At 52.2% G+C, this 16,623-nt stretch overlaps 8 protein-coding genes across 8 annotated transcripts; 5 read left to right on the top strand and 3 right to left on the bottom strand.

Annotated features, from left to right (window-relative positions):
* Positions 1–124: 124 nt before the first annotated feature.
* On the top strand, positions 125–1,174 carry SEPMUDRAFT_131128 (peroxisomal d3,d2-enoyl-CoA isomerase; the record flags this gene model as incomplete). The annotated part of the gene is made up of 2 exons (XM_016902397.1): positions 125–327; positions 390–1,174. The coding sequence occupies 2 exons, from the start codon at positions 125–127 to the stop codon at positions 1,015–1,017; spliced, it is 831 nt and encodes a 276-aa protein (XP_016763562.1). The 3' UTR covers positions 1,018–1,174.
* Positions 1,175–1,402: 228 nt separating this feature from the next.
* On the top strand, positions 1,403–2,287 carry SEPMUDRAFT_114540 (uncharacterized protein; the record flags this gene model as incomplete). Its single annotated transcript, XM_016901096.1, has 1 exon — positions 1,403–2,287. One exon carries the CDS (start codon positions 1,403–1,405, stop codon positions 2,285–2,287), a length of 885 nt encoding a protein of 294 aa, XP_016763563.1.
* Positions 1,729–5,351, bottom strand: SEPMUDRAFT_147324 (Spc97_Spc98-domain-containing protein). The gene is made up of 3 exons (XM_016904230.1): positions 4,988–5,351; positions 2,931–4,924; positions 1,729–2,867 (listed from the first exon to the last, which is right to left on the bottom strand). Exons 1-3 carry the CDS (start codon positions 5,304–5,306, stop codon positions 2,538–2,540), a joined length of 2,643 nt encoding a protein of 880 aa, XP_016763564.1. The 5' UTR covers positions 5,307–5,351; the 3' UTR covers positions 1,729–2,537.
* Positions 5,352–5,625: 274 nt separating this feature from the next.
* Positions 5,626–7,058, top strand: SEPMUDRAFT_147325 (20S proteasome alpha subunit E). Its single transcript, XM_016904231.1, has 4 exons — positions 5,626–5,742; positions 5,799–5,811; positions 5,866–6,288; positions 6,347–7,058. Exons 1-4 carry the CDS (start codon positions 5,718–5,720, stop codon positions 6,621–6,623), a joined length of 738 nt encoding a protein of 245 aa, XP_016763565.1. The 5' UTR covers positions 5,626–5,717; the 3' UTR covers positions 6,624–7,058.
* Positions 7,059–7,907: 849 nt separating this feature from the next.
* On the top strand, positions 7,908–9,115 carry SEPMUDRAFT_147326 (uncharacterized protein). Its single transcript, XM_016904232.1, has one exon. The coding sequence runs from the start codon at positions 8,195–8,197 to the stop codon at positions 8,669–8,671; it is 477 nt and encodes a 158-aa protein (XP_016763566.1). The 5' UTR covers positions 7,908–8,194; the 3' UTR covers positions 8,672–9,115.
* A 367-nt stretch (positions 9,116–9,482) lies between these two features.
* SEPMUDRAFT_161625 (GroES-like protein) lies at positions 9,483–12,798 on the top strand (the record flags this gene model as incomplete). The annotated part of the gene is made up of 6 exons (XM_016907947.1): positions 9,483–9,639; positions 9,747–9,884; positions 9,973–10,505; positions 10,565–10,675; positions 10,730–12,504; positions 12,593–12,798. 5 exons carry the CDS (start codon positions 9,483–9,485, stop codon positions 10,892–10,894), a joined length of 1,104 nt encoding a protein of 367 aa, XP_016763567.1. The 3' UTR covers positions 10,895–12,504; positions 12,593–12,798.
* Positions 9,576–12,798, bottom strand: SEPMUDRAFT_147333 (uncharacterized protein). Its single transcript, XM_016904233.1, has 4 exons — positions 12,593–12,798; positions 11,158–12,504; positions 9,973–11,103; positions 9,576–9,884 (listed from the first exon to the last, which is right to left on the bottom strand). The coding sequence occupies exons 1-2, from the start codon at positions 12,647–12,649 to the stop codon at positions 11,167–11,169; spliced, it is 1,395 nt and encodes a 464-aa protein (XP_016763568.1). The 5' UTR covers positions 12,650–12,798; the 3' UTR covers positions 9,576–9,884; positions 9,973–11,103; positions 11,158–11,166.
* Positions 12,799–14,034: 1,236 nt separating this feature from the next.
* SEPMUDRAFT_60287 (Mak10-domain-containing protein) lies at positions 14,035–16,607 on the bottom strand. Its single transcript, XM_016909519.1, has 4 exons — positions 16,348–16,607; positions 16,201–16,296; positions 16,053–16,105; positions 14,035–15,988 (listed from the first exon to the last, which is right to left on the bottom strand). Exons 1-4 carry the CDS (start codon positions 16,576–16,578, stop codon positions 14,062–14,064), a joined length of 2,307 nt encoding a protein of 768 aa, XP_016763569.1. The 5' UTR covers positions 16,579–16,607; the 3' UTR covers positions 14,035–14,061.
* Between the last annotated feature and the right edge of the window lie 16 nt (positions 16,608–16,623).

The following is a 16,623-nucleotide window of genomic DNA, read 5'->3' on the forward strand; positions in this document are numbered from 1 at the left end:
ATCTCGCGCGAGGTTTGATAATATCATCATAAAAAATACCCGCAACAACATAGCTGAGGCAAGTCATACATTTCTGATAAAAGTCTTTTATATACTCCTTACCGAATTTCGACTTCCCATCACGATGGACAAGGCGCCCAAGCCAATCGATGAGGTGGTTCTCGAGATCCAAGGCACGGTAGCCATCATCAGAATCAACCGACCGAAGAAGCTCGGCGCCCTCGCACAGGATCAATTCTTCCACCTTTCCCAGCTATTGAGGCATGTCGATGCTAGATCAGACACCTTTGTCACCGTCTTGGCCGGTACAGGGCGATTCTTCAGCGCGTAGGTGTTCCTTATGGGGAGGGGGCAAATGCTGCCAAATCTGTCGCTGAAAATTTGTACAGTGGCGCCGATGTAGCTGCCGCTGGAAGAGACGTGGGACCCGCGGATGAGCAGTACAAAAGACACCTGCAGTCATTTGCGGCATATAATATGAATATTACGCAGGCCTTTTATTCACACCGCAAGATTCTGGTCGCTGCTCTCAATGGTCCCGTCGTGGGCATTGCTGCTGCTCTCATTGGCATGTGCGACTTTGTGTATGCCGCGCCACATGCATATCTGCTTTGTCCATTTAGCTCACTGGGTCTTGTCGCTGAAGGCCTCTCCTCGAAAGCAATGTTGGCCAGGCTGGGTCCAGCAAGAGGCCCCGAGGCACTCTTGATGTCCAAGCGCATTAGCTGCGCCGAGTTGGTGCAATGCGGCTTCGTCAACAGAACGTTCGAAACAGAGCCGGAGGAGTCGGAAACTTTTTTGAAGCGCGTATTAGAGGAAGTGAATGATCGACTGGGACCTCACCTGGTTCCGGATTCGTTACTTCGCATCAAATCTCTGATGAAGGCGCCTGAAAGGGACTTGTACGACTCTATGGGAGTCAAAGAGATATTTTCGGGTTTGGAGGTTTTCATGAAGGGAGTGCCCCAACAAGAGTTTCGGAAGATTGCAAGCGGCGAGAAGAGGCATAAGCTGTGATGATACCAGAGGTCCCATTAGCGAGGAGGGATATTGTTTCTACAGGGTGCTACCGCGTGATGGATTACGTGCTCCTACAAACAAACACAACAGAGTGAATTGATATCACACTCCCCCCTTAGCTACCTACATTATACATACCTACCTTACATTAGACGCGATTTAGGAGAATATGTGCATGTTGTGTATACAAGTACGCCCACGTTCATAAATTGTGTATGTAAGCGCGCATCTGTGGAACATCGTGGATAACTCGGGCCCAGGGCCGCAACTTCCTCGCATGAGTAGCAGTTTCTCGAACACCTTCACAAACAATCATCAAACAGCCGGCATTTTGCGATATGCTCTTCTTCCTCCACTGCAATCGGAACTCACCACCATCACAATGGCGAATACCAAAGAAGCCAAACGAGACCTGATTCCTCACATCACATTTCCCATCCCAAGCCTCAAGGACATCCCAAGACCAGCAGACAAGGAACAACGTATCAAGACCATAATCGCCAATCTCGACAAACATCACCAGACTGCCCGTCTGAGCATCATTGAAGCAGCGAAGCTCAGACTCGAAGAAGAACACCAGGCCCTGGAGCAAAATAAAGAAGTCGATGATGAAGACAACATGGACCTCTCTCCCATATCGCCACCAGACGGCATAGAACTCTTCCTATCAAACCTCCACGCACCCTACCACGAATCCATGGGCGACCCTTGCTACTACAATAACAAAAATCCAGCTCCCATCGGTGTGAGCCCTCACATCACTTCCGCAGAAAAGGAAAGAGAAAAAGAACAAGAAGAAAAAATGTCCCAGGGAGTTCCACAGAAGATTCCTCCCATGGAAATTCGCCTCGCGAGAGAAACTCTGGCGCAAATCGCGCGGTATGATGCTCATGCACTTCCTGCGAGGAAATTTTATACGGATGCTTTGAGTAGAAGTATGGGAGGTGGTGGAGTTGGAGGCGTTGGAGGTGGAAGAAGAGAGTCTACTATGATCAGTAATAGTAGTCCGAGAAGGGTGAGTAGTACAGGTGGTGGCGGCGGTCTTGTTGCTGCTATAGACCCATCATGGAGGTCGGGTTCTACTACTACTGCTACTACTACTGGATATACGACGAGTCGGACGGGTTCTGCCACATTTACTCCAGGGAGGGTAGATCCTCGTCTGGCGAATAGAAGTGGTAGTGGGACTTTGAATAGTCCTCTAGCGCAGAGTCCAAGTGAAAGGGAGAGTGCCAGGCCGAGTGATCCGAGATTGAGGGGACGATGATTCTGACATGCTTCACGAAGAACAAGTCGAGAGGGAACACATCTAAAACTGAACGGGATGCATTCATGACTTCGTTTAAGCAAGTAATCAGTACTTGCATTCTATGCTGGCTATGCTCCACCATGCATTCAGCCCGGTCCTCCTGCTCCTCCACCTCCTCCGTCTCCTCCTCCACCTCCTCCAACACCATCGCTAAACTCAGAATGTGCAAGGCTGATGTAGTCAGCAAGTCTCAGATGGATGCGGCTCCCTAGCCATAAGCTCCCGGACCTGGACCACCTCCTGGACCACCTTCGTTGGCCATGGAAAGCCGAGCACAGAGCCCGAGAAATACCACCGTCTCCGTTGCTGCCAGATAGTTGAGCGCGTCCAGCAAAATCTTAAGGTGTCGACTAAAGTGATCCTCGTACTGTTGCAATATCGAAAACAGCTTGTCGAGTTTGGCAGGGTCGTACGCGTTCTTGGAAGAAGTGGACGAGTTTGGTGACGCGAGATCGGGATCCGCACCTGCGAGGTAGCGAGATAATGAAGCTGTGTAGTTTGCAAACAGTGTGCACGTTGACATGACTTTCGAGTTGATCTGCACCACTACGGTCAGCATCGGCATCATTTGCATGAAAAACACAGGGGGTAAGAGGCTCACCCGTAACAACTTTGAGTTCGTCAACATGCACTCTTTCAAACACGTCGCCAGCATATCAATATGATCCTGCATCAACTCGTCCACTGTCCTCTTCACATTGGCCCCAGCTTCGACTTCCCGCGCCTCGTCATCCGTTTCCGCACCCGAAAGCCGTGACATGAACGCCAGCCAATTGGGCTCAATGACTTCACTGGTGCAAAAGTACAGCAGCTGTTGCACGAAACACAGCATCCGACTGCGCAGACACCATGCACGACGCTTCCAATTCTCAATCTTCCTCGCCACCGCGGGATCAGACTTGGATTTGTGGTACCAAGACTTGACTTTCGTATGCTCAGTCCAGGAGCTGGTGAGAAGAGTCTCGAGATGCCGTAGACTGAGGAGGTAGCGGAAAAGGAGTTGGTATCGCGTCAACGTGACTCGACTCACCACCAGAGAGAGCGGGAAAGGGACCCCGTAGTCGAAGGTGAGCGCTTCATAGCCAGATATCTCCTTCTCTTCTTTTTCATTCGTCACGGCCGGCGTGTACGTTGAAAGCGAAGTTGCGTCGGCGTCCATACCCTGTACGTTGACCACTCGCATCAGCCAGCCGGTCAATCCGACATCGTTCATTACAACGGTGACATCCTCCTTGTAGGGGTCCTCGGCTGCCACAGACCCCGGCTGTCTAAGCACTGTTTCGAGAAGAGTCTGTAGCTTGCCAATGTTCACGCTCTTAGCGGGCTTCCTAAGCTCCAGATGTGTGAGTTCGAGGAAATACGAGAAAAAGTCGCTTCGATCGAGGAAAAAGTAGTGTTTCAAACTTCGGAGTCGCGACGGCAGTCCATGTGTCGTGATGAGGAGCTTCATCAAGCTCTGATTCGCGAACGCATAGGCTCCAGAAACATTCTCCGCGAACCGAGGGTCCTCGAAGGTATGGGGTAGCTCGTCATTCGCACCCAGATTCCTGGTTACATTTTCAATGCCACCACATTCTCGAACAACGTTCAGGTACTTGCCAGCAAGCAAAACTTTGTCCTTGAGCGATTCTAGCTGGGGCGGCACGAGCTCTTGCCGTATTGTGTACCGCTTCTCCCAGTACTCATCAGTATAGTCCTGTTCCAGACCCTCTCGCCGGATGGACTTTTGTTCCTTAATCAAGAACTCCTGGTGGTGGTCTCGAACATTACCATGGTGAAGCCACTCATTCAGCATCGCCATGTACGGTCGGCTGGATTCCCGTAGCAATGTCGTGAGGAGTTCTCGAGCCGGTGGATCGCCGGCCATCGAAGCCAGTCGCCTAGTGAGGAGTCTCAATACAGATCCGCCTTTGCAAATCTTCTTCCCTGGCAATTGAACGTCCTTGCCCTCTTTCAGCGATTCCAAGATGTTCTCAAAGTCGTCTGAGTCGTCTGAGTCATCCTCACTGTCAAGCATACTGTTCTCCTTGAGAATCTCATGAGCAACACCATATAGCTGTAGCATCATGTGCGCTGTAGGCTTAGTGTGCAGACTGAACTGATGTAATGTGAAGGTATCGTTAGTGAGCATCTGGTGCTCGAGCTGGGCAATCAAGATCATGTAGTCTTTGAGTAATTTTCTCATGGCAGCACATAGGGCGTGGTTGACTGCGCCCATCTCTTCTCGACTTTGCACATCGACAAATGCTTCCACAGCGCAGTAGTGCGTTGCCGTTTTGAGCATGCCGTACGCGAGATCTCGTAAGCTGGGGTCAAGCCCGGATTGTATCTGGAACTGTGGTCCGGCAAGCTTGAGTTTCTCGTCCAGTGGGTTATACTGTTCGACATAGCGGATGTATTGGCCTTCAAATCCCATGAGCACAAACAACAGGTCATCTACAATTGCCCTTTCTTGAGCATCTAGTGATAGACTCCGCAAAGGAGGCGGCTGCAACCCGGCTGGTGCGCGCTTCGCTTCGGGAGGCACTGATATTCGTGAAGCCAGAGGTGCAGACGAGGAGGGAAGCAGGGTCGCGTGAGGGCTCCATGGTGTGACTGATCGACATCAGCTCGTGGCTCCTCATCCTCAAGGCTGGCGCGCACGCACAAGTCACATACCCGCCTCATCCGACTGTTTCCTCACGCTGAACTTCGACACCGGCCGCTCTGCCTCGCTGCTTTTCCGTGCAGGGCCATTGTCGCGCTTAATTGGACTGATCGTGCGCCTGATAATGGTGTGACGAGCCTCGGTGGTGCGCTTAGTCTCGGTGGTGGTTGACGTCTTCCGGTGATGGACCGCGCTCTTGGAGTCTGCGCCAGACCGCGACTCATCGAGGGGCGAGGGCAGAAGGGCGCTGGCGGGTCGACTTCGTTGTTGTCGTTGCGAGGCAGCCCGTCGATCAGAGATGCTCGCTCGTGTGGGCGGTTGTGAGGCCATCGCCCGTTGCCAGCATCGTTCGTGACTTCTCAGCGTCCTCTGTCGGCTCGCGTTCAACGCGGAAGAGGGAGGGAGGGTAGACAGCGAGGGTAGACGGCGGGGGTGGAGCGGGGGGTGGTGTTTGGCAGAGGAGACGAGGCGCGTGAGTCGCGCGTCGGATTCATCTCGAGACGAGGTTTCTTGGCCCCTGCCTGCACTAGTCGAGACTAGCTCGTCTCGTCTACTACGGAAGCTCTCAGGGCAAGGCAGGCAGCTTCAAGCATACGCATCACTCCAAACACATCGAATCACCACGAGTACCTGCACCCATCTCTGTCACCGCACAACCTAACTGGAACTACACCACTACCTCGCCGGCTACAGCCCAATCACCGAATCTCAAACCATCTCGCTCTCACCAAGACCGCCAACATGTTCATCGCGCGGTCAGAATATGGTATGGAACGCAAGGCTCGAGGTCATGGCTGGGACATGTCGCTAATCATGGTATAGATCGTGGCATCAAGTATGCACCTGCTACATGAACGACTGGAGCTCATGAGCACTGACACCGCCACAGCACATTCTCGCCCGAAGGTCGTCTGTTCCAAGTCGAATACTCCCTTGAAGCCATCAAGCTCGGCAGCACAGCAATCGGCATTTCCACTTCCGCTGGCGTCATTCTTGGTGTCGAGAAACGCATTACCTCGTCCCTCCTGGAAACGAGCTCGGTCGAGAAGATTGTCGAGATCGACCGCCACATCGGATGCGCCATGTCTGGTCTACAAGCAGATGCGAGGAGTATGGTGGAGCACGCACGAGTCACGTCTCAGAGCCACGAGTTCCACTACAACGAGCGATTGAGCGTCGAGAGCTGTACGCAGGCCATTTGCGATCTGGCATTGCGGTTCGGAGAGGGCGCTGAGGGCGAGGAGAGCATCATGAGCCGGCCGTTCGGTGTGGCGCTCTTGATTGCTGGTTATGATGAGAACGGGCCTTCGCTGTAAGCGCTGTGGCATCATGTGTACCATGGAAGGAGGAAATGTTGACAGAGTTCACAGCTACCACGCCGAGCCATCGGGCACGTTCTATCGCTACGACGCGAAAGCCATCGGTTCAGGATCGGAAGGTGCCCAAGCCGAGCTCCAGAACGAGTTCCACAAGTCACTCACGCTCCCGGAAGCCGAAGAGCTAGTACTGAAGACGTTGAAGCAGGTCATGGAGGAGAAGCTGGACGCCAAGAACGTGCAGCTTGCGAGTGTGACGAAGGAGAAGGGATTCCAAATTTACACAGATGAGGCCATGGCTGGGGTGGTGTCGAGACTGGAGGGCAACTAGGTGCAAGAAGAGCACGGGTACGAAGTATGATGGGCGGCATAGAGGACTGTACATTATGGATAACAGCATTGCGCCGCCACGAAGGCACTGATGCATGGAAAGAGGTTGTACGGATACAGCAGTCGGCACATCTCAGTCCAGCCAAAGAAAAGTCGGATTCTGCATGCAGGATTGCTAATCGAACAGTAGCTGCCAAGGAGAAAGCAGGACAACGTGATCGGGCTGTGCGAAAGCTGTAGGCTTTTCTCTAGCAGGTCGATGCGCAATCGGTCTGATGTGGTGAGTGAAGCGAGTCAGCTCAAATCGCACCAGAGATACCGACCAAACCAAGCAGAGTGGTTGAAATTCGTGGCCGCCCTACATCCATGGGATTCATACATCAGCACTAGCACATGCGCGATTGAGGTAATCTCGGGACTGACATATAGGCAACACGCGGACGATCTTTGCTTGCCCAATCGCTCTTTCTCTCTCTCCCTCTCCCTCTCTCTCCTTGAATTCTGACTCCCTATATAGACTGAAAGTCCTCTATCGGCATGTTTTCCTCGATTGAGCAAAGAATGGCGCTTCGATCTTCAAAGTCGGCCCACACGCCGGATTTTCGTGGTGAGAAGACGGAGACCTGTGATCAAGACAGCACGCTGGCAGATGTTACAGCAGCCAGTAATTATCGTGGCGAGCACACCCGCGTTACAGTTTGGTGGTGGTCAGCTCCCGCCCGCTCGGAATGCCCAATCACCATGACCGAAATACGTTCCCGTTTGTGACAGCATTGCCCTGCCTCCCTCCCTCCCTATAGGAACCACGTGGAGTTGGTTCCGGAATGGAAATACCGCCTACATGTACGCGAGGAGCCATGCGATGGCCGGTTCTTAGGAGAGGACCCGACTGCGAAGTGACGTGCGTGGATCATGTTTTCTACCAGGATCATACGACAACACACGATACGCCAAATCGCCAATTGGACTGCAATACGGAAATGCACTTTCGATCGTCGCGCTACGCTGATTGCAACCACGCCCCTATGCGTGATCCAATCGTTGCAGCCACAGGATGTGAACGGGACCCCACGCCTTGCTGGCGCCGTATGCGGAATGCTGCATAAACCTTCCCTTACTGGATGACCGATGATTGCACACCGCTGGACACAAGAGGTGGCGGGCGGATGATGGGCAAACGACTCCATTGCCTCAAGTGACGTTGCGACCGTTGGAGAGTCAAAGCGTAGAGTCGAACTATAAAAGTCTCGCGAATCATCGATCCAACGCTCCAGCCACCGTTCGACAACAATCAAAAGCAGAAGGCCTCGCCCCACACTTTGGTATCTGTATAGACCCACAACCTTAGTCAATATCTTTGGGGTACGTCAGAGCTGGACCATTTTCGGTCGCTTACAAGACCACACATCAAAGGACGTCAAGATCCACTCCACTTCGACCTTTCTCCACCTCTGACATTCTGTAGCCAGGACAGAACGCGTCAGAGATAGCGCATCTTGAACAGATATACAACCTCCCATCCTCCCCAGGCCTAGGTCAATCTTTGTAAAAAAAAAGAGAGAAAGAAAGAAAATGCCAATCGATGCCGCTTTCGCCGGGCTCTTCGCCACAGGCTTAACCAAAGCTCTGGATACGCAAATTGGAGAAAAACTCTGCCATCATCTCGGCAATGCCACCATCAAGGACGAAGAGGCTTACAGGAAACAAAAAAAGTCCAGGGAAGAAAAACGACATTCTTCCAGTTCGTACGCGTCCGAATCCTCTCGACATTCTTCCGACCACGATCGAAGAAGATCACTAGATGATGCTGCTCCTCGACGTCGTCCCGCTCCTGCCGAGTTGAAGAGACACTCGTCTTCGTACTACAATCCCGAGCAACGTGGTTCGCGCAGGACGGGCTCGAGGAGGAAGCACCGTCGGCCGAGAAGAATCTCGGATGCGGAGTTGGACGACATGGCGGAAGAGGAGCTGCTCAGGGAAGAGAGCCGTGCTGCACATGAAGAGAAGATGGAGAGCTTTCGAGAGGCGAAGAAGAGTTACGAGCCTTGAGTTTCATCATGATGAGTAGCGAGCTGGGCTGCTGGGATGAGATGGGCGCAAATGATGATGATGATGAGATCGTCAATCGGAAGAACGAATGATGACGAATGGTTGGAAACGTGGAATGATTGATGTGCTTGGGGTGGAATGAAATGGTTGTCTCAAGCCGGGCGAAAATAGGACCATCTACAACAGTACTTATGACAGAAGGAGCCCCACATGTATCAGATATCAGGAATCAGGAATCAAGTATCAGAGTCGATGTTAAAGAATAAAGTAAAGAAAAAAAAAGAGAGAGTCAATCAATACTCACAACAGAAAAGCAAAGAATTACACCCCAAACGGTAATTTGTCCAGCATCCAGGGGGGAGGAGAGAGGAGAGCCTGAGCTCCCCATGGCTTTACAGGTATCTACCCTACTTACCACGTTGTACGGAGTGTATACATTACTACATAGCATATGCTGTCATGAACACCGCATCTTTTCCTTGATGTCCGTTGATAAGGTACATGTAGGTACTCTGGGAACTTGGGAACTTGAGGCCAAGGTACATACATACACCTATACATACCTACATACATGAAGCTAGCTACCTGCTCCTTATATCATGAATTCCATCCGACCCAAGCTGAGCTAGCTACCTATAGCTCTCTCTACCTTAGCTACCTACCTTACCTACCTTAGCTATATGTAACTCAGGTGTCTACCTTACCTCACCTTAGGTATCCATTGATCCAACATAGGGCTCAAGACTCTTCTTCCATCTTACCTGACCACCTATCAACCCACCCATCACCCCATCACCCCACCCCATTTATCATGACAAGCAACAGCCACAACAGCGCCGAAGAAATTCTCCTTCGCAAACCACAAAATATTGCGATTCACACCAACCCGCAACATGAGTTGGATGTTGTCGAAGCGGAGATGCCACAGCCTGGTCCCCAGGAGTGTTTGGTTCATGTTCGAGCGACAGGTTTGTTAACTACATCACATCACATCACATATACAACATGAACACATACATCTATAGCTATCTCAGCACATGTATATTGCTGACCTTTTTGCGAACTTTTACTATAGGCATCTGTGGCTCCGATGTGCATTTTTGGAAACATGGGAGGATTGGCAGTTCAGTCATCTGTGCATCACAAGGCCTGGGCCACGAGTCTGCAGGTGAGATTGTGAAGATTGGAGAGAATGTGCACGGTTTCAAAGTTGGTATGCTTTTTTTTCTTGTCTGTTACATTGTGCACCTCGGTTTGTTGTGACAAGGTCAATTCGGTTTTCTGACCTGAATGAACAACAGGAGATCGAGTTGCTTTGGAATGCGGCATTCCATGCTCCAAGCCTTCGTGTGAGGCTTGCCGAACTGGTCAATATCATGCTTGTCCAGCAAAGGTCTTCTACTCGTCTCCACCGATACACGGCACACTTCGCAGGTATCATGTCCATCCAGAGGCTTGGCTGCATAGACTGCCCGACTCGTTGACCTTTGAGGAGGGCGCTCTGCTGGAGCCTCTTAGTGTGGCTCTGGCGGGCATTGATCGTTCCGGATTGCGGATTGGGGATAAGCTGGCCATATGTGGCGCGGGGCCGATCGGACTCATTGCACTGCTGAGTGCTCACGCTGCGGGTGCTGCACCAATTGTGATCACGGATATTGACGAGAGCCGCCTTGCTTTTGCCAGATCACTAGTGCCGCGTGTGCGAACCGTGCACGTCCAGAAAGGCGAGGATCCCAAGACCGTGGGCGACAATATCAAAAAGGCACTCGGCCAAGAAGCCAAGTTGGTAATCGAGTGCACGGGCGTGGAGAGCTCGATACATTCTGGCATATATGTAAATGACCTGCAACGCCCGAATGTGTTTGCAAACACACACTGACAATAATCTTTCAGGCGACCAAGTTTGGCGGCACCGTGTTTATTATTGGCGTCGGGCAGGACTTCCAGCAGATCCCTTTCATGTATGCCAGTTTTCGCGAGATCGATATCAGATTCCAGTACCAGGTTCGTTGTTTTACATTATTCCTTGAGAGGGGTTTGCGGCTGATCATAGTTCAGTATCGGGAAACATATCCGAAGGCGATTATGCTAGTGGCGGAAGGGCTCATCAATCTGAAACCCCTCGTAACGCATCGTTACCGGCTGGAGGATGCCCGGGACGCGTTCTTCACAGCAAGTACGCCTGCAGCAAAGGCAGTCAAAGTTCAGCTGCTTGATGATTGAGCATCCGTAGCGGGCCCAGGCGTTCCAGCTGTTGATTCTTCGCTCTCTACGCTGTTCGGCCTCGGGCGTACTGCTAGTCTTGTATCTGCATTGCCAGACGCATCCACAGGTGTCTGGATGCCTTCACACATAAGACTCGAAACAGTAGAGTACCCTGATGGCCGCTTGCCATGCGCCTTTGCCAAAGTTTCCCGACCCCATATGTCAGCCTAAACTCCTGTCAGCATTTCGATCATCATCGGTGTAATCACGGGGAGCCTGACCGCAAGAAGTCAGGATTCATCTTCGTCGTTCACTAGGTCTGAGATCCGAATTTTGCTCCGCACTCCGGGCATTTCTTGAGGTGCCCAGCCCTCGATAGCGCCGACGCTTTGCTTCAGGCTGAAGTTGGGGATCGCATCATCGTCTTCCAGAAGACGATCAGTGCCACTACCAACTGCCATGATCCTGTCTGACCATCGCATGAGGCGCTTTACCAGATCTGGAAACCCAAGCTTCTTCATGCCCCCGCGCATATCGATCATCCGGCGTTGTGCAGGTCGATGGATGTGACTTGATGCAAACTTGTCGCCGTACATGTGCTCGTGGAGAGCAATACGTCCCACGGCTAGAATCAAGCCATCCGAGCAGTTCCTCTTCGAGTCTCCCAGTGCGGTGTTAATGGCCTTGATGGCCTCGGCTCGTAGCCAGTACATGATTTCCGATCCCAACGCGCCGAGTCTAATCATGTCACCAGAGCCGAATAGGAGACGTACATAGAATAGAGCCGGTTCTGCCAAAGCAGTCTGGGTCATGAACCATTCCCACTTGACACCTTCTTGCTCCGTGATCTTCAGCGCAGGCCAGCCTCGCGGGGCATACACCGTCATCATGTGGTACAGAATTTTGTCGTACCAAGGCTTGTACTCGACTGGGTAGTTGTTGAACGGATCCATCTGATGCGAGGATGCACCTGCTGTGGGCGATGTTGGTGGCGTGATCAATGCCATTTCGCCCGTGAAGGTCGACATGGGCTTTTCCGAGCCATCTGCCATGCGTTTCCGCCGTGGAGGCACCACAGCTGTTCCACACTGTGGTTGACAAGTCGAGCATTGGCATGTAGCGCCCGTGGTTTGGACGTGGTGAACGTCTGGAGACAACGGCAGGTTGGCGGAAAATTTGCGGTACAGCTCTATCGACGACCCGATGGACTTCTGCTCAATGGCATGATCGAGCTGCGCAGAGAAGTCGCCGACTGTCGAGCTTGTGGTCGGCACAAACGTCTGAGCATCAGGATTCAGAGCATATGCTGCTGTGCTCGAGGCAGGCGTGGCTCGAAAGGGCCCATGTGCCTTGGCTCTCTTAGGGGCAGAACCTGCTGAGGGCGGCGTCTCTTGCTGCTGGACGATTCGAAAGGGCTGAGGAGGGCTCTTGGGCTTTCTCCTTGACGGCGCCGCCGGCTGGTCGTCGAGCAAGAAAGCACCTTGTCCACTGCTGCCGCTGCTTTCCAGCTGATCGAAGATCTTCTTGCGCCGCTCGGGCCACGACTTGAGCGCGGCCACGGACCGCACGCGCTTCTTGTTGGCGGCATTGCTGGCACTGTTGGGGTCACTAGTGGTGACGATGAAGTCCTGCGCGCATTGGGTCAGTCGTCTCGTCGTACTTGTGTCTGTGGTGGTCGTGTGTCCGCTCCACTCCGCTCCGCTCCCCTCCACATACAATCTGCTTTTTCTTCACCGGCCGCTTCGCTGCTGCAGCATTGTTGCCGTCGCTCATGTCGCGCTACCTCGCCGACTGTGAGGTGCTGGGCAGACGGACGGTATCGCACATGCCGCTGCTTCCAGAGATCGAATGGTGAGGGGTGGTGTCGTCAACGACGACGAGGACGACGATGCTGCTGCTTGCTTGCTACCTCCTGCTGCTGGTGGTGGGAGAGGCGTGTGCGCGCGCAAGTTATGTCAACGGCCAACGAGGGAGCTCGCAGGCCTCGCTGGCTCTCCATCCATTGTCGGTGTTGGTGGTGGTCCTTGCTGATCTTCGAACATGGATTTCTCATTCGACAAACAGCCGAAACATGCTAGAACTAGGAGGTAGGAGCAGAACTAGTTTTACTAGGGTCGTTGATCAACTCGCGGCCCGCCGTCCCGTCTTCATACCTCGGCCCGGACGACCACCTGAGGATGTGCTGCATGTTGCATGTGCAGATTCGAACATTATTCACTCACACTTTTTGCTGTCGACAAAGTGAAACTTCTCCCCTTCCCGGGACCTGCATAAGGGGCTGTTTGCCCAGCATCTGCAGGCGCCCATCAGGACACGGCACCCACCAAGCACAAGCTGTCAATCAAGACTCCTCGACACTACGAGAACTCCTGTTCATCGCGCGCCCGTGGTTCCACTACAGTGTGTCGCACAATCACACATAATAATGATTGGGGACGCAGGCATTCTCGGCGCTCGCTGCTTGCAGCCTTACTCCACTGGCGTCGCCCGTATTTTAATATTAAAAATAATGAGCTAGACGGCATGTACGATACTTTAGGCTGTACTTAGTAGAGACCGATCCCATCTGCCATCTGACAGATCAGATCTCTAGGGGTCTGACTTTCCCCCGTCCGATGTGGTAGGTGATTATCCATATCACGAACCACGGCGAAGACGACTGAAAACGCCAAGTGGGCTGATACCTAATACTTCCAGGTTCACGCAGAAAATACTCTAACGCCCGCGGCGTTCAAAAGGTCGAAATCACCCCAATCTGCTGATATTACATTGTAGACGTCATGACGCAGAATATACACCAAGCACGCTCTTGGTGCGACCATGGAGAGCACGAAGCTAAACCCCCATGCAAGTGCGAGCGAGCAGAAGACGAAGAGAAGTACGTACATGTACATACATCGTCTCACAAGCAAGCAAGTATTGCCTGACTTGCGGTGGAGCCGGGATTTCGGGGCTCCGATCTCTCCCTCGGGCTCACGCCACTCCTCTGCAATCGAACTACCACCACTACTTGTGGCCACCGTACATACATACTCGCGAGCATGTACTTGCTTTGTAGCCTGTGGTTCTTTTTAGCCTCCGGTTCTTTGTAGCCTGTGGGAACTGCCCAGCAGATCAAAGGGGTTGATACATCAGATCACAGCAAACGTATGCATGGTCGATCGATCAAGACGCTTTCCAATAATCTATGAACCGACTTCTATGATCCTCGGGACCACCCACCATGGATGTTTCCGGTCTTTGATCTCGGCCATCTCCACTCTGACGACGCTGCCGAGCGAATACTGATCAACTGGGTCATGCTCCTTGCCATGCGTCTTGCATATACTCACAAGCTGTGCGATTGTGATCTTGACAGTCCAGCATGTGGCCTCGATCGCTTTGAGTTCTTGTTGTTGCGCTTGCTCTCCGTTCCCTGATACTACTGTCTTGAGATGCTTGACGTTCTCGAGGATACTATGAATGCGACTGCCTTCCTTGGAGAAACCCATGATATGCTCCAAGTACTGTTGAAGTTCCATGACGCTGTAGGAGTGCACCTCTCTGTCCTTCTTGCGAGACTGCAACGCACTGAGGCTGGGAACGACTTGATGCTGCACTCTCAGAAACGGCTTCATCCTCGCTTCATACCGCCGTTCTTCTTGGTAGTATGGCTGCAGACTAACATTGGGAAGAAGATCGAGGTTGCTCAAGAATTCCCAGAGAAATGTCAGTACGAGTGCCAGACTCTGGTTGACATGACTTTCTCGCTGCAGCTTTGAGACCCACTCGAGGCTTTGATCGAGATCTTTGGTCCGTGCAGAGCTTCTTTTGCCCTCTGTTGCTGCTTGTGTCCTCGCAGCAGAGACGACTGTGCCAGTCAGGCGTTCTTGTTGGGCAAACACTGCACCAAGAGCATCGTACATCTCGTAGAGCCCATGATCTTGATACAGATTGGTCTCAAAACCCAACTGTATAGCCCACTGGACGAGCCACAATTTATGCATTCTTGTCCACGTCCAAAGTGGGAAATACACCTCTGCTCTCTGCATGCTTGTGAATCGAGTGGTGTTGATATCGAAGATCTGACCATCGCTCTCTACTGCCAGAGCTTCGAGCTCGTCGTATATCGGAATCGCCTGGGTGATCAAGCGACGAGTTCTATCCCGATTTTGGCAGATCATACGGTGGATGTTGAGGTATTCGCCAAATGCCTTCATCATGAAATCTTCAATGACACGTGAGCTACGGTGCCGAATATCATGTGTGGCTTCCACTAAGAAGCTCTCCGGGTCTGCGAGTGGATCCTGAGGTAATACCAACATCCGGATGTCCGCAAGCATAAGATCGAAGTGGGAGACATCACCAGAGACCTTCTCGTCCGACGTGAGGAGTTCTTGTAATTTGGCACGTGCGTAGGTAGTGGGTGCCGGTAGCCTGTACGCAAAGTGCCAAACTTCTGACTTGAGCCGGTAAGGACTCTCTACAATCTCGATCGAAGTCACACTGTGTGCTGATACGATATCATCACACAAGCGCATCCATTTCTGGAGCGACGCTTGCCACGAGATTTCGGGCATGGGTCTCGGCGGCGTGCTCGATGCCAGTTGACGCTGCACCTTGAATGAGAAAGCATTGGGTGCGGCAGAAGCCAAGGCATGACTCGCAGTCAGTTGGCCTAGTTGATCTCTTAGTCGAGTCCAGTGAATTGGAGTCTGTTCCCCATTCGCATCTCGGTCCAGGCCACGCAAGAGGCAATCACGAATCTCAAGACGTTGCTTAAGCGCAGCGTCTACCTCCGTGTCCTGCTGCGATTTCTCAATCTTGTGATCGTCGAGTAAGGAGATACTGTTGGAGAGAAGTTGCAAGACCTCCGCGCTGCTCATTTTCGGACACAATTCTCGACCGAACAGGTAAGTAACGAAGTCCTCTTCTTCGTAGAAGGTCTGCGCTTGTATGCAATCCAGAGATAGTTGACAAGATTTGATGACTGCCAGGCAGTATGCTCGAAGGACCTTCTGTATGTTCGTACTCCTTCTGAGGGGAGCCGTCAGCGTATATGGATATGCATTGCTCGGATCGATCAGTCGAAAAACATGTAGCGATGTGAAAATGTTCTGTGAAAGGGGATACCTGGTTATGGTCAGCTTTTTGTTGAGATGTAGCCACTTCAGGCTCCAGCACAGTGTTTGCCTACCCTTCATGGAACAGCATCTCGAGACGCATGAGTTCATCCATTATCCAGAGCGCCTGTCGAACTTAGCTCTCATAACCACCACTCTCCTGCCAAGCTGGTCATCCTTGGATGAAGACAGCTATTGCATGAGGTACAATAGAGAGCTTACCTCTACAGCACTGGGCTCTTCGGTCTCGACCTGATACTCTGGCTCAAATGGGTCATTTGCTTCGACGTATCCACTGTCCATCTTCGGATCCATGATCTGCAGATTTCTGTCAGTCAAGACCGCGGCTTGCTATCTAACCACCCGTACCTCAAGAGCTCCAACGGCCTCGAACAACGTGAAGAACTCATCCTTAACGAGCTCGCCGGGCTGCAATTGATTGCTAGCGGCCATGAAATTTGCAGTCACGTCCTGTACACCACGAGAGCCAAACGCCGAGACAGATTTATGTTTCATCGCTTCTGCTTCTGCTGCAAGTCGTTCCGTGGCCGATTGTAAATTGGTGTAGGCCGCATCTCCTCCATCATTGTGACTCGACATGTTTTGATCGGATGTCGCGCGCTCGGGCGTCATTCTGCGTGATGC

The sequence above is a fragment of the Sphaerulina musiva genome (assembly GCF_000320565.1).
Source record: "Sphaerulina musiva SO2202 unplaced genomic scaffold SEPMUscaffold_2, whole genome shotgun sequence".
In the NCBI taxonomy this organism is placed as follows: Eukaryota; Fungi; Ascomycota; class Dothideomycetes; order Mycosphaerellales; family Mycosphaerellaceae; genus Sphaerulina; species Sphaerulina musiva.